Source organism: Pristiophorus japonicus, unplaced genomic scaffold (genome assembly GCF_044704955.1).
Source record: "Pristiophorus japonicus isolate sPriJap1 unplaced genomic scaffold, sPriJap1.hap1 HAP1_SCAFFOLD_697, whole genome shotgun sequence".
In the NCBI taxonomy this organism is placed as follows: domain Eukaryota; kingdom Metazoa; phylum Chordata; class Chondrichthyes; family Pristiophoridae; genus Pristiophorus; species Pristiophorus japonicus.
The window spans coordinates 53,517-68,369 of NW_027254610.1; the positions used below are offsets into that span (position 1 = coordinate 53,517).

The 14,853-nt window shown below is 57.5% G+C and overlaps 1 protein-coding gene across 2 annotated transcripts in view; it reads left to right on the plus strand.

Annotated features, from left to right (window-relative positions):
• The window catches only part of LOC139256205 (protein numb homolog), a 32,234-nt gene extending 17,839 nt beyond the window's left edge, over positions 1–14,395 (plus strand). For both annotated transcript variants that reach the window (XM_070874154.1, XM_070874155.1), the window contains 6 exons: positions 37–111; positions 2,570–2,710; positions 4,468–4,672; positions 6,217–6,516; positions 9,159–9,326; positions 12,900–14,395. In XM_070874154.1, coding sequence (XP_070730255.1) covers positions 37–111; positions 2,570–2,710; positions 4,468–4,672; positions 6,217–6,516; positions 9,159–9,326; positions 12,900–13,606 — 1,596 coding nt within the window. In that variant the 3' untranslated portion in view covers positions 13,607–14,395. The remainder of the gene's footprint in view (positions 1–36; positions 112–2,569; positions 2,711–4,467; positions 4,673–6,216; positions 6,517–9,158; positions 9,327–12,899) is intronic.
• The last annotated feature ends 458 nt before the right edge of the window (positions 14,396–14,853 follow it).

A 14,853-nucleotide genomic window follows, 5' to 3' on the forward strand; every position in this document is an offset into this window, starting at 1 on the left:
ACACTCCAGCGAAAACGTGTGTTTTATGTGTTACAGACGGGAAAGAAATCGGTGAAGGCCATCCTGTGGGTATCTGCGGACGGACTGAGAGTGGTGGACGACAAGACAAAGGTGCGGTTACTCAAACTCCTCCGGGAAAGCTCAATCGTTCAGCACAGCTTCTCCCGAGCACAGCTCTGTCTCCTGTCTCCACTTTCTGGGCAATCTGTTGCCTGGCAACGCACTTGCTGTTCACAGTATGGGTGTTCTCACAACTGTTCTCTGATGTCATGGCGGAAATTGGTCTAAAGTGCAATAAGTCATTATTAGAGAGATAATTGCTGGCCCTTTGTTAGTGATTCATCACAACATTACATCATCCATCTGGTGAAAATGCTCAGTGGGCAGCACTCTCGCCTCCGCGTCAGAGGGTTGTGGGTTCAAGTCCCACTCCAGGGGCTTGAGCATATAAATCCAGGCTGACACTCCCAGTGCAGTGCTGAGGGAGCGCCGCACTGTCGGAGGGGCAGCGCCGCACTGTCGGAGGGGCAGTGCTGAGGGAGCGCCGCACTGTCGGAGGGGCAGTACTGAGGGAGCGCCGCACTGTCGGAGGGGCAGTACTGAGGGAGCGCCGCACTGTCGGAGGGGCAGTGCTGAGGGAGCGCCGCACTGTCGGAGGGGCAGCGCCGCACTGTCGGAGGGGCAGTGCTGAGGGAGCGCCGCACTGTCGGAGGGGCAGTACTGAGGGAGCGCCGCACTGTCGGAGGGGCAGTGCTGAGGGAGCGCCGCACTGTCGGAGGGGCAGTACTGAGGGAGCGCCGCACTGTCGGAGGGGCAGTACTGAGGGAGCGCCGCACTGTCGGAGGGGCAGTACTGAGGGAGTGCCGCACTGTCGGAGGGGCAGTACTGAGGGAGCGCCGCACTGTCGGAGGGGCAGTACTGAGGGAGCGCCGCACTGTCGGAGGGGCAGTACTGAGGGAGCGCCGCACTGTCGGAGGGGCAGTACTGAGGGAGCGCCGCACTGTCGGAGGGGCAGTACTGAGGGAGCGCCGCACTGTCGGAGGGGCAGTACTGAGGGAGTGCCGCACTGTCGGAGGTGCTGTCTTTCGGATGAAACGTTAAACCGAGACCCCGTCTGCTCTCTCAGGTGGACGTAAAAGATCCCGCGGCCAATATTTCGAAGAAGAGCAGGGGAGTTCTCCCCGGTGTCCTGAGCCCAATATTTATCCCTCAACCAACATCGCTAAAACAGGTCATCTGGTCATTGCTGTGTGTGGGAGCTTGCTGTGCGCAAATTGGCTGCCGCGTTTCCCACATTACAACAGTGACTACACTCCAAAAGTGCTTCATTGGCTGTAAAGCGCTTTGGGACGTCCTGAGGTTGTTAAAGGCGCTATAGAAATGCAAGTCTTTTTGTTGCAGTCATACTTAATCCTGAATAGATTTTCCCCTGTATTCCCTTTTTTCACCTCCCTAAAACACGAGAAGCAGTTTGGCCCCCCCCCCCGAGAGGCTCCCACTGTTTGCATTATCCGCAGGAATTAATCGGTTGTGTGTGTGTTTTTTGGGAACATTTCTTGACCCCGGGGTGAGCCTGGAAACGAATACAGACAGACCCTCATTATCCAGCGACGTTGCTCAAATCGTATTTTTGAGGGAAAAAAGACATCCAATTTCATAATCCTGTCGGTCACGGGTCCCATTGTGTTTTGTCCGATTTTATAAACATCGCAGCGGGGGTGGGGGAGGGAACAGATCGAGAGAGAATTAAATCTGACTCGTAAAAAAATATATAAATTAACTCCCGTTTCTTTGAGGCGCTTGGCTGCGGAGAGGCAGGGACGCTGAAACTGGGCTTTGTGTGTGTGTGTGTGTGAATGAAGTCTTCAAAGGGCCTATTGAGATCCTTTCGATAGAGTCCCTGAGCTTATATAATGAGTCAATTAGCGATGTCGGGAAAGGCTGATTCACTGTCCAGTGCGGTTTCAGAAATACATGCCTCCCAGTTTACCCCCACTTTATTTCTTAATGCGTACAGTGAGTACATTGAAGTGCACGGGGAGGGGAGGGGAGAGGAGGAGGAGGAGGAGGAGAGAGGGGAGGAGGAAGGGGGAGGGGAGGGAGCAGAGGGGAAGAGGAGTGGGAGAGGAGGGGAGGAGAACAGATGGAGGGAGGGGAGGGGGAGGGGAGTGGAGCAGCTGGAGAGGGGAGGGGGGAGCGGAGGGGAGCAGGTGGAGGGGGGAGGAGTGGGGGAGGGGGGAGTGGAGGGGGGAGGAGGGGGAGGGGAGGGAGCAGAGGGGAAGAGGAGTGGGAGAGGAGGGGAGGAGGAGGACGGGGGAGGGGAACAGATGGAGGGGGAGGGGGAGGGGAGTGGAGCAGCTGGAGAGGGGAGGGGGGAGTGGAGGGGGGAGGAGGAGGAGTGGGGGAGGGGAGGAAGGGGGAGTGTGGGGGGTGGTGGGGTCCCTGCTCAGGAACTGCCAATTCCATCCATCGTCACATCTGCCACCATCATGATGGTGAGGGGGAGGGGGGAGATTACGACGCCCTGGTTTCTATCAGTGACCTTTTTCTGCCTTCCCTCCCTCCTCAGGACCTCATCGTGGACCAGACCATCGAGAAGGTTTCTTTTTGCGCTCCTGATCGCAATTACGACAAGGCCTTCTCCTACATTTGCCGGGACGGGACCACAAGGCGCTGGATCTGTCATTGCTTCATGGCGCTGAAAGACTCGGTAAGGCAACGCCTCGAATTTAAGGCCCTCGCCCTCGTGTCCGGATCCCTCCATGGCCTTCGCACCTCCCTATCTCCGTACCCACCACCTGCCCCCCCCCAACTCTCCGAGATCTCTGCGCTCCTCCAATTCTGCCCTCTTGCCCATCCCCCGATTTCCATCGCTCCACCATCGGTGGCCGTCCCCTCAGCTGTCTGGGCCCCAAGCCCTGGAACTCCTTCCCTAAACCTCCACCTCTCTCTCCTCCTTGAAGGCTCCTTAAAGCCTACCTCTTTGACCAAGCTGTTATAGAATCACAGACCGGTTACAGCATGGATGAAGGCCATTCGGCCCATCGAGCCCGTGCTGCCTCTCAGCCAGACCCATTCCCCCCACCCTTTCCCCGTAGCCCTGCAAAATGTTTCTCCTTCAGGGACTTATCCAACTCCCTTTTGAAAGCAGCGATTGAGTCTGCCTCCACCACCCTCTCAGGCAGCGCGTTCCAGATCCTAACCACTCGCTGCGTCAAAACGTTTTTCCTCGTGTCGCCTTTCTGCCAATCGCCTTAAATCTGTGTCCTCTGGTTCTCAACCCTTCCACCAATCTACTACTCTGTCCAGATCCCTCATGATTTTGAACATCTGTCCTAATATCTCTGTGTGTGGTTCCCCCTCCGACAGTGCGGCGCTCCCTCAGTACTGCCCCTCCGACAGTGCGGCGCTCCCTCAGCACTGCCCCTCCGACAGTGCGGCGCTCCCTCAGCACTGCCCCTCCGACAGTGCGGCGCTCCCTCAGCACTGCCCCTCCGACAGTGCGGCGCTCCCTCAGTACTGCCCCTCCGACAGTGCGGCGCTCCCTCAGTACTGCCCCTCCGACAGTACGACGCTCCCTCAGCACTGCCCCTCCGACAGTGCGGCGCTCCCTCAGCACTGCCCCTCCGACAGTACGGCGCTCCCTCAGCACTGCCCCTCCGACAGTGCGGCACTCCCTCAGCACTGCCCCTCCGACAGTGCGGCGCTCCCTCAGCACTGCCCCTCCGACAGTGCGGCGCTCCCTCAGCACTGCCCCTCCGACAGTGCGGCGCTCCCTCAGCACTGCCCCTCCGACAGTGCGGCGCTCCCTCAGCACTGCCCCTCCGACAGTGCGGCGCTCCCTCAGTACTGCCCCTCTGACAGTGCGGCGCTCCCTCAGTACTGCCCCTCCGACAGTGCGGCGCTCCCTCAGCACTGCCCCTCAGACAGTGCGGCGCTCCCTCAGTACTGCCCCTCCGACAGTGCGGCGCTCCCTCAGCACTGCCCCTCCGACAGTGCGGCGCTCCCTCAGTACTGCCCCTCCGACAGTGCGGCGCTCCCTCAGCACTGCCCCTCCGACAGTGCGGCGCTCCCTCAGCACTGCCCCACCGACAGTGCGGCGCTCCCTCAGCACTGCCCCTCCGACAGTGCGGCGCTCCCTCAGTACTGCCCCTCCGACAGTGCGGCGCTCCCTCAGTACTGCCCCTCCGACAGTGCGGCGCTCCCTCAGTACTGCCCCTCCGACAGTACGACGCTCCCTCAGCACTGCCCCTCCGACAGTGCGGCGCTCCCTCAGCACTGCCCCTCCGACAGTGCGGCACTCCCTCAGCACTGCACTGAGAGTGTCAGCCTGGATTTTTGTGCTCGAGTCTCTGGAGTGGGACTTGAACCCACGCAATTCTGACCCAGAGGCCCACTCAGCCACGGCTGGCACTGTTGGCTCCGTGATACGATGCCCCTCTCACGGCGGCGCTGTGCCCGTTACAGGGGGAGCGGCTGAGCCACGCGGTGGGCTGTGCCTTCGCCGCCTGCCTGGAGCGGAAGCAGAAGCGGGAGAAGGAGTGCGGGGTAACGGCCTCGTTCGATGCAAGCCGTACCAGCTTCACGCGGGAGGGCTCCTTCAGGGTCACCACCGCGTCACAGCAGGCCGAGCGCCAGGAGACGATGAAACAACTGCAGGACAAAAAGAAAGGTGAGCGAGGGAGCGAGGGGAGGAGGGAGAGAGGGACTGAGGGATGGATGGAGGGAGGGAGAGATGGAGGAGAGGATGGAGGGAGGGATGGATGGAAGGAGGGATTGAGGGAGGGCTGGAGACAGGGAAGGCTGGAGGAATGGAGAGACGGAAGGATGGAGGGAGGGATGGATGGAGGGATTGCGGGAGTGAGGGATTGAGGGAGGGAGGGCTGGAGAGGGAGGGATGGAGGAATGGAGAGATGGAGGAGAGGATGGATGGAGGGAGGGAGAGACGGAGGGAGGGATTGAGGGAGGGATTGAGGGAGGAAGGGATGGAGGAGAGAATGGAGGGAGGGTGGGATTGAGGGAGAGCTGGAGAGAGGGAGGGCTGGAGGAATGGAGAGATGGAGGGATGGAGGGAGGGATGGATTGAGGGAGGGAGGGCTGGAGAGGGAGGGATGGAGGAATGGAGAGATGGAGGAGAGGATGGAGGGAGGGATGGATGGAGGGAGGGATTGAGGGAGGGATGGATGGAGGGAGGGAGGAATGGAGAGATGAAGGAGAGGATGGATGGAGGGAGGGAGGGATGGAGTGAGGGAGGAGGGAGGGATGGAGGAGAGGATGGATGGAGGGATGAATGGAGGGATTGAGGGAGGGAGGGCTGGAGAGAGGGATCGATGGAGAGATGGAGGGATGGAGTGAGGGAGCGATGGAGGAGAGGATGGATGGAGGGAAGGAGGATGGAGGAAGGGAAGGAGAGATGGAGTGATGGATGGATTGAGGGAGGGGATGTCCCGCGGGAGAACTTGGGTCATGTCCCTGGATTCCCCAGGATCTATGGCTCTTGGCCTTGAACATACGCACGCACAGCCCTCCGAGGGCAGTTCAGAGACAACGGCAGTCACATGTCGGCCCAGACCGGTTAAGGGCAACAGGTTTCCTTCTCTAAAGGACATTAGACGCTCAGCGATTAATTCCCCCTGGCTGGGGAGTCTAGAACCAGGGGTCACAGTCCCAGGATAAGGGGTCGGCCATTTAGGACTGAGATGAGGAGGAATTTCTTCACTCGGAGGGTGGTGAATCTTTGGAATTCTCTGCCCCAGAGGGCCGTGGAGGCTCAGTCGTCGAGTATATTCAAGGCTGAGATCGCTAGATTTTTCGAGACTAGGGGGATCGAGGGATCGGGCGGGAAAGTGGAGTTGAGGTCGGAGATCAGCCGTGATGTCATTGAAGGGCGGAGCAGGCTCGAGGAGCCTCTAGTTCGTACGTTAGTGAGCCAGTTGGGTTTATGCAACAATCTGATACCTTCAAGGTTACTTTCTGCGTCCAGATTTGTTTTGTTGTTGTTAAAGGCGGCCGGGGTGGGGTTTGAACTGACGATCTCTGGACTCCGAGTCCGGTGACATAACCGCTGTAGTACCGCACACACACACCCCCCCCCCCCCCGATCGTGCGCGGTGTCCTGGAGGGCGGGGACGTGAGGGGTGCCGGAGCAACAGGTCAAGTGTAACCCCGCCCCCCCCCCCCGCCAATCGCTGACGGCGTTTTGTGTTTTGCCCGCAGCCGAGGCGCCGGTGGGCACGGGCAGCCCCGCGACCGGATCGGGAACCCCGCCGCTGCCGGCCAGCTGCTCCCCACCGCAGGGCGCTGCCTCGCCGGTGGACAAGAACGACCCCAACTACCAGCACGCCATCCCGCGGAGGCACGCGCCGCTGGAGCAGCTGGTGCGGCAAGGCTCCTTTCGCGGGTTCCCGGCGCTCAGCCAGAAGAACTCGCCCTTCAAGCGCCAGCTCTCTCTCCGGCTCAACGAGCTGCCGTCCACACTGCAGAGGAAGACGTCCGACTTCCAGGTCAAAAGTCCAGGTGAGAACGCCCGCCATTCCCGCGTCTCCGTTCGCCCTCCTTCGTTAGCTTTTCCTTTACATTCGGAAAGAAAGACTATCATCATCATCATAGGCGGTCCCGCGAAGCGAGGATGACTCACTTCCAGGCCAAAAAAGGACGAGTTCACAGGTGTTTCAATGAAGGGCCTGATATTCCGGATCCCGAACTACATCCTGAAGGGTGGAAGGTGCCTGTGGGTGGATTTTTTTAACGTGGGGTGACCGTTGCACACCAGCCACCACACGGGGCTTGACAGAGCGAGGTCTTGGTCCAGGGGCAAGGGTTAACCAGGGCGACTGGAGACCAGCTCTGCTGCACGGACCCAGTGCGCGCACACATCGCACAGTGTGGGCTGGGCCCGTGCTGCCCCTGGGCCCCTCGCCTCTCCTAGGCCCCGAACTCACACCTCCCCTGGGCCCCGATCGCACATTTATATAGCCCGTTCCTCATTGCCCGAAATCAATTGGAACCCCATTCCGGGGACGAGGGGATTGATTTACGAGGAAAGGTTAAGTAGGTTGGGCCTCTACTCATTGCAGTTCAGAAGAATGAGAGGTGATCTTATCGAAACGTGTAAGATTATGAGGGGGCTCGACAAGGTGAATGCAGAGAGGATGTTTCCACTGATGGGGGAGACTAGAACTAGGGGCATGACCTTAGAATAAGGGGCCGCCCATTTAAAACTGAGATGAGGAGAAATTTCTTCTCTGAGGGTTGTAAATCTGTGGAATTCGCTGCCTCAGAGAGCTGTGGAAGCCGGGACATTGAATAAATTTAAGACAGAAATAGACAGTTTCTGAACTGATAAAGGGTTATGGGGAGCGGGCGGGGATGTAGACATGTGTCCATGATCAGATCAGCCATTGTATTGAATGGTGGAGCAGGCTCGAGGGGCCGAATGGCTGACTCCTGCTCCTATTTCTCATATTCTTATGTTCATAATTGCCCTTAATCAAGTGGCTCCCCATTTCAGAGGGCAGTTAAGAGCCAACCACATTGCTGTGGGTCTGGAGTCACATATTGGCCAGACTGGGTAAGGGCGGCAGATTTCCTTCCCGAAAGATGGTTTTTTCCGACAACATTGGTAGTTTCATGGTCATTATTACTGCCACAAGCTTTTTAATTCCAAATGTATTTAATTAACCGAATTTAAATTGCCCAGTTGCGATTTGAACTCGTGTCTCCGAATCATTGATCCAGCTCTCTGGGTTATTGGTCCAGTGACGTTACCACTGAGCTACCTATCGGCATGTTAGGTCAGGGAAATGGAGCATGTTGGTCCAGCAACTGATTGCCTCACTAATTCACACTGAGCGCGCTCAGAACTGCCAAGCACTGCGATGTTTCTCCTCCACCAGTAGGGGGCGCTGACAACGGCTTGCTGTGGTGCCCACTAGAGGCTGGATTTGGGTACTGCAACTCGCTCCGGGACTTCAAACCAGCATCGGGCATGGCTATTTGCAACACCAAAGTTCTGATTGGTCCACACAAAAAAAAACAGCGTGAAAATAATCACCCTGCGCATGATCGGCCCTGAAATTCCCGGGGATGTTGGTGGGGGCCGGGCGGGGGGTGGGGGAGATTCATGGGGGAGGGTTGGAACTTCTGTCCGGACATTACTGACTTCCTCGTGTGTCAGCCGTGGCTGAGTGGGCAGCTCTCTCGCCTCGGAGTCAGAAGGTTGTGGGTTCAAGTCCCACTCCAGGGACTTGAGCACAAAAATTCAGGCTGACACGCCCAGTGCAGTACTGAGGGAGCGCCGCACTGTCGGAGGGGCAGTACTGAGGGAGCGCCGCACTGTCGGAGGGGCAGTGCTGAGGGAGTGCCGCACTGTCGGTGGGGCAGTGCTGAGGGAGTGCTGCACTGTCGGAGGGGCAGTACTGAGGGAGCGCCGCACTGTCGGAGGGGCAGTACTGAGGGAGCGCCACACTGTCGGAGGGGCAGTACTGAGGGAGCGCTGCACTGTCGGAGGGGCAGTACTGAGGGAGCGCCACACTATCGGAGGGGCAGTACTGAGGGAGCGCTGCACTGTCGGAGGGGCAGTACTGAGGGAGCGCCGCACTGTCGGAGGGGCAGTACTGAGGGAGCGCTGCACTGTCGGAGGAGCCGTCTTTCGGATGAGACGATAAACCGAGGCCCCGTCTGCTCTCTCAGGCGGATGTAAAAGATCCCAGGGCCACTATTTCGAAGAAGAGCAGGGGAGTTCTCCCCGGTGTCCTGGGGCCAATATTTATCCCTCAATCAACATCGCTAAAACAGATGATCTGGGTCATTATCACGTTGCTGTTTGTGGGAGCTTGCTGTGCGCATGTTGGTTGCCGTGTTTCCCACATTACAACAGCGACTACACGTCAAAAAGTGCTTCATTGGCTGTAAAGCGCTTTGAGACGTCCAGTGGTCGTGAAAGGCGCTATATAAATGCAAGTCTTACTTGAGTCCACCTGCAATCCCAGGGTCATGGCCAACTCAACCATTGGGAGATCTTTGATCTGATGTTGGGCGGGGGAGGCTTGACACATTGCTGCGCTCAAAGAGTTTGGTTGGAGTCTGGAGGGTGCTGAAGGTTTATTCCCGGTTTGTTTTTGCTCCCTCTCTCTCTCTCGCGCCCTCTCTCGCCCCAGTGCCAGAGTTCGACTCGTCGCCCACCGATGAGCCCGACGGGATCAACACCCTCTGCTCTCAGATCGACACGTCCTTCAACAGACCCCCCGCCGATCCCTTCTGCTCCACGCCGGGCCCCGGCTCCATGGCGCTGCCGGCCCCAACACTACCGCCCCACGCACCTCAGGGTAAGGCCAGTACGCCGGGGAGCGAGGGATGGAACCCGCCGATAGCGCGAGAGGGGCGTGTGTACACTGCGGCACGGAGTGTACAGTTGGTCAGTTTTTTTGTGCTGTCGACGCGATGGGGCTGAAATTGCCCCTTAGTATATCATCGTAGGCGATCCCTCGAAGTGAGGAGGACTTGTTTCCACTCCAAAAGGGGACGAGTTCACAAGTGTTTCAATGAGGGCCCTGATATTCCAGGTCCCGAACTACATCCTGAAGGGTGGAAGATGCCTGTACGTGGGATTTTTTTAACGTGGGGTGACCGTTGCACACCAGCCACCACACGGGGCTTGACAGAGCGAGGTCTCGGTCCAGTGGGAAAGGGTTAACCAGGACGACTGGAGACCTGGTCACTGAAAGGGGGAGGGGAGGGAAGAACAAAAGGGAAGGTCTGCGATCGAGTGGAAGGCAGGAGAGATTAGAGAGACAAAGGGGACGACGGGCCGAACTGGACTGGTAATGGCATTGAAGGCCGATAAATCCCCAGGGCCTGATGGTCTGCATCCCAGAGTTCTTAAGGAGGTGGCCTTGGAAATAGCGGATGCATTGATAGTCATTTTCCAACATTCCATAGACTCTGGATCAGTTCCTATGGAGTGGAGGGTAGCCAATGTAACCCCACTTTTTAAAAAAGGAGGGAGAGAGAAAACAGGGAATTACAGACCGGTCAGCCTGACATCGGTAGTGGGTAAAATGATGGAATCAATTATTAAGGATGTCATAGAAGCGCATTTGGAAAGAGATGACATGATAGGTCCAAGTCAGCATGGATTTGTGAAAGGGAAATCATGCTTGACAAATCTTCTGGAATTTTTTGTTTCCAGTAGAATGGACAAGGGAGAACCAGTTGATGTGGTATATTTGGACTTTCAGAAGACTTTCGACAAGGTCCCACACAAGAGATTAATGTGCAAAGTTAAAGCACATGGGATTGGGGGTAGTGTGCTGACGTGGATTGAGAACTGGTTGTCAGACAGGAAGCAAAGAGTAGGAGTAAGTGGGTACTTTTCAGAATGGCAGACAGTGACTAGTGGGGTACCGCAAGGTTCTGTGCTGGGGCCCCAGCTGTTTACATTGTACATTAATGATTTGGACGAGGGGATTAAATGTAGTATCTCCAAATTTGCGGATGACACTAAGTTGGGTGGCAGTGTGAGCTGCGAGGAGGATGCTATGAGGCTGCAGAGTGACTTGGATAGGTTAGGTGAGTGGGCAAATGCATGGCAGATGAAGTATAATGTGGATAAATGTGAGGTTATCCACTTTGGTGGTAAAAACAGAGAGACAGACTATTATCTGGTGACAGATTAGGAAAAGGGAAGGTGCAACGAGATCTGGGTGTCATGGTACATCAGTCATTGAAGGTTGGCATGCAGATACAGCAGGCGGTTAAGAAAGCAAATGGCATGTTGGCCTTCATAGCGAGGGGATTTGAGTACAGGGGCAGGGAGGTGTTGCTACAGTTGTACAGGGCCTTGGTGAGGCCACACCTGGAGTATTGTGTACAGTTTTGGTCTCCTAACTTGAGGAAGGATATTCTTGCTATTGAGGGAGTGCAGCGAAGGCGGGACTGACATATCAAGAAAGACTGGATCAACTGGGCTTGTATTCACTGGAGTTCAGAAGAATGAGAGGGGACCTCATAGAAACATTTAAAATTCTGCCGGGTTTAGACAGGTTAGATGCAGGAAGAATGTTCCCAATGTTGGGGAAGTCCAGAACCAGGGGTCACAGTCTAAGGATAAAGGGGTAAGCCATTTAGGACCGAGATGAGGAGAAACTTCTTCACCCAGAGAGTGGTGAACCTGTGGAATTCTCTACCACAGAAAGTTGTTGAGGCCAATTCACTAAATATATTCAAAAAGGAATTCGATGTAGTCCTTACTACTAGGGGGATCAAGGGATATGGCGAGAAAGCAGGAAGGGGGTACTGAAGTTGTATGTTCAGCCATGAACTCATTGAATGGCGGTGCAGGCTCGAAGGGCCGAATGGCCTACTCCTGCACCTACTTTCTATGTTTCTAAGTTAGGAAACAAACTAAGAGTCTAGATGGGGAGTTAATGGCAGGATAATTACCGGCTACCACGGGAAACCCAGAGAAATAAAAATAAAAAAGGGGCAAGGGGAGTTTTTATTTTTTTGTAAAAAAAAAGGAGAAAAGGGAATAAATAAAAGGGCTGAGGGTTTGGTCTGAAATTGTTGGACTCGATGTCGAGTCCAGAAGGCTATAAAGGGCCTAAACAAAAGACGAGGTGCTTTTTCCTCAAGCCTGCGTTGAGAGTTCTTAATGTGTGCGCCTGTGAGCAGGCTCACAGGTTTGTACACTCCCCACTTTGCCATCCTTGTCTGCCGTCCGGACACGCCATGATGGCACCATCTTGCCGTCCGGAGGAGGCGGAGTTCCCCGATGGAGGGCACTCTAGGCAGGAGTCCTCCCACTGTTTATCGGGGACTTGGCCTGGAGGGTGGTGCACGGGGAGCAGTCCCGTGCAATAAATTTTTAAGTCGGTTCACGGGCTCCCAGGCCGCCTGCAATTTCTGTGGTCTGGAAGAGTCCGTGTTCCACGTTTTTATGGAGTGTGCGAGGTTGCAGCCCCTGTTCCATTATTTAAAGGGGCTGCTCCTCAATTTCTGGTTGCACTTCAGTCCCGCGCTCCCGATCTTTGGGCACCCTGTGCGGAGGGGAGCGGGCAGGTCGGAGGGCCTCCTCGTAGGACTGCTCCTGGGCCTGGCCAAGGGGGCCATCAGCCGGTCCAGGCAGCGGGCGGACTTAGGGGGTCGTTCAGCCCGACTGCCTGCCTCTCTTCCGCGGTTACATCCGAGCCAGGGTGTCCCTGGAGATGGAGCACGCGGTGTCCACCGGTACGCTCGCGGCCTTCCGCGAGAGGTGGGCGCCGGAGGGACTGGAGTGCATCATCACCCCCCCCCCCCCCCACTGGCAACCAAATTTTAATTTGATTTAAGTTTCTGGTTAAAAGTTAATTGGTTTAATTTGTCGGTTTTAGTGCCCCCTTTAATCGGGGGGCCGTTGATTGACGATCCGACACAGAATAGTTGTTGAGTGGGGAGTGGCTTAGCCAGTCACGTGATGTTCACAAGACTCAATAAAACCCCGGCCAGTTGGGTTCGGGGGATCCACGATGGGGCAGGCGGTTGTGAGCCTGATGGATGAACCGGTGATGTGTCGTGTGATTGTTAAACCTTTGGCTAATAAACCAACTAGTTCTTAATAGCGATGAATTCTTAAGCAAAGAACCCGGGAAGCGAATACGCTGCAGGAGGGGGGGGGGGGGGGGGGGGGAGGAGACAGTGTGCCGGGGTCGGGAGGAGGTGGGGGCGGGAAGGGGGAGGAGACAGTGTGCCGGGGTCGGGAGGAGGTGGGGGCGGGAAGGGGGAGGAGACAGTGTGCCGGGGTCGGGAGGAGGGGGGGGCGGGGTGCTGGGGAATGTCTCCAGCAAGCCGCGCTCGGGCACACTGGCGCACGTCCGAGTATCGCGACTGTCACCTGACCCGTTTGTTTCGCCCTTCCGCAGGGAACGCAGGATGGGGAGATCTCGCCGCCGCCGCCAACACGGGAAGCTCGGTGTTCCACCCGAGCCACCGCCGGACACCCTCGGAGGCGGAGCGCTGGCTGCAGGAAGTGGCAAAGGCAGCCCGCGCCCAGCAGCCGCCGCCTGCCGCTGTCTCCGTGCCGACGGGGATGCCCGCCTTCCCGACGCCCTGCAACGCCACCGGCGGGCCCCCGGTCAGCATGTTCGGCCCTCCGCCGCCTCTGCAGCCCGCCTTCGTGGGCCCCGCGGCCCCCTACCATCACCCCCAGCTGCCGCTGGGCCTGAGCAACGGGCTGCCCTACCTGCCCGCCAGCCTGCCGCTGGTGGGCCTCACCCCCTCGCAGATGGTGGCCAACGCCTTCGGCAGCGCCCAGGCCTCGCACGCCGCCGCCGCCGCCGCCAAAACCCCCTCCCCCTTCCCGCCGGCCCTCGGCCTCCCCCCCTCGCCCCCCTCCTCCGCCTCCCTCGGCCACCACGCCAGGCCCACGCGGCAGCTCAATGGCTCGGCGGCCTCCAGCCAAGCGGGGGCCTGGCCCCCCGAGCCCGCCCAGCTGCCGATGCCCCCCCAGGCCGACCAGTTCGAAGCCCAGTGGGCCGCCCTCGAATCCAAGGCCCAGCAGCGACTCAGTCCGTTGTCGACCAACCCGTTCTCCACCGACCTACAGAAAACATTTGAGATCCAGCTTTAAGGAGGGGGCTCGAATGGAGGCAAAGACAAACTCTTCAGACTGAACTGTATAACCACTAAGAAACATTTCTATTTTCTGTTTTGAGAAGAGCAACTGTGAGGCGATGGCCGCGAGGAAGGCCCCGTGCTTTGCTCTTTTATTTTCCTTCTCCGTCTTATTAAGACTTTGTACCTGTGTCGGGGGGTGGAGGGGGGGGGCGGCAGGACAAAGGCCGAGGTTTGTGGGTGGAGATGGACTAAGCTCCCCTTCCCCCACCCCGCTCCCGCCCCAGCCAGACTCGCTCGTGAATACCGGACACACTGAGCTCGTCGCGTTAAACGCAAACACGATGGGATCGTGATCGTCCAGACGGGTCCTTATCAATCCTCGGAATCTCAGCGGGAAAACCCTCCCCCCCCCCTCCCCCGAGCACTGGGGCGGGATGACCACAGACAAAGCTGGGGAATAACCGTACAGGCCTCAAACACTGAAATATTAAACCGAAGGATTTGCTCCCTCCCCACCTCATTCCAAAAATCGAGAGCGAGTGAAGATTTTATAACGGTTTCAGGACACGTATTCAAAGGGTTAAACTGATTTTTCCTATTTTAAATCTTCCATTCCTCATAAGTATTTTCTAAAGTTATAAAACCAGATTGCACGCCATATTTACAAGCCTATATTGCGTCTGTCCGATTGCGTGGTGAGTGGAGCCTTTTTCGTTGGGCCCGTGTTTCCCTGGTTGCTGCCGTGCCTGAACTGGAAAGGGCCAGGGGTCGGGAGTGAGGAGGGTCAGGGGTCGGTCGTGGAAGGAGGGTCGGCGGGTGGGAGGGGGGGGGTTCGGGAGTGAAAGGGCCAGGGGTCGGGAGTGAGGAGGGTCAGGGGTCGGTCGTGGAAGGAGGGTCGGAGGGGGGGGGGGGGGGTTCGGGAGTGAAAGGGTCAGGGGTCGGGAGTGAAAGGGTCCAGGAGTGAAGGAGGGTGAGGGGTCGGGAGTGAAGGAGGGCCAGGGGTCGGGAGTGAGAAGGTTTGGGAGTGAGGAGGGGTCAGGGGTCGGGAGTGAAGGAGGGTCAGAGGTCGGGAGTGAAAAGGGTAGCAGAGGCCTTAGGTTTGGCGATACGGCCCCTCGAGCCTGCTCCGCCATTTAATACGATCATGACTGATCCGATCACGGACTCAGCTCCACTTCCCTGCCCGCTCCCCATGACCCCTTATTCCCTGATCGGTTAAGATAATATCACGTGCCGCAAGCCTTTTCTGACCTCGGCTGA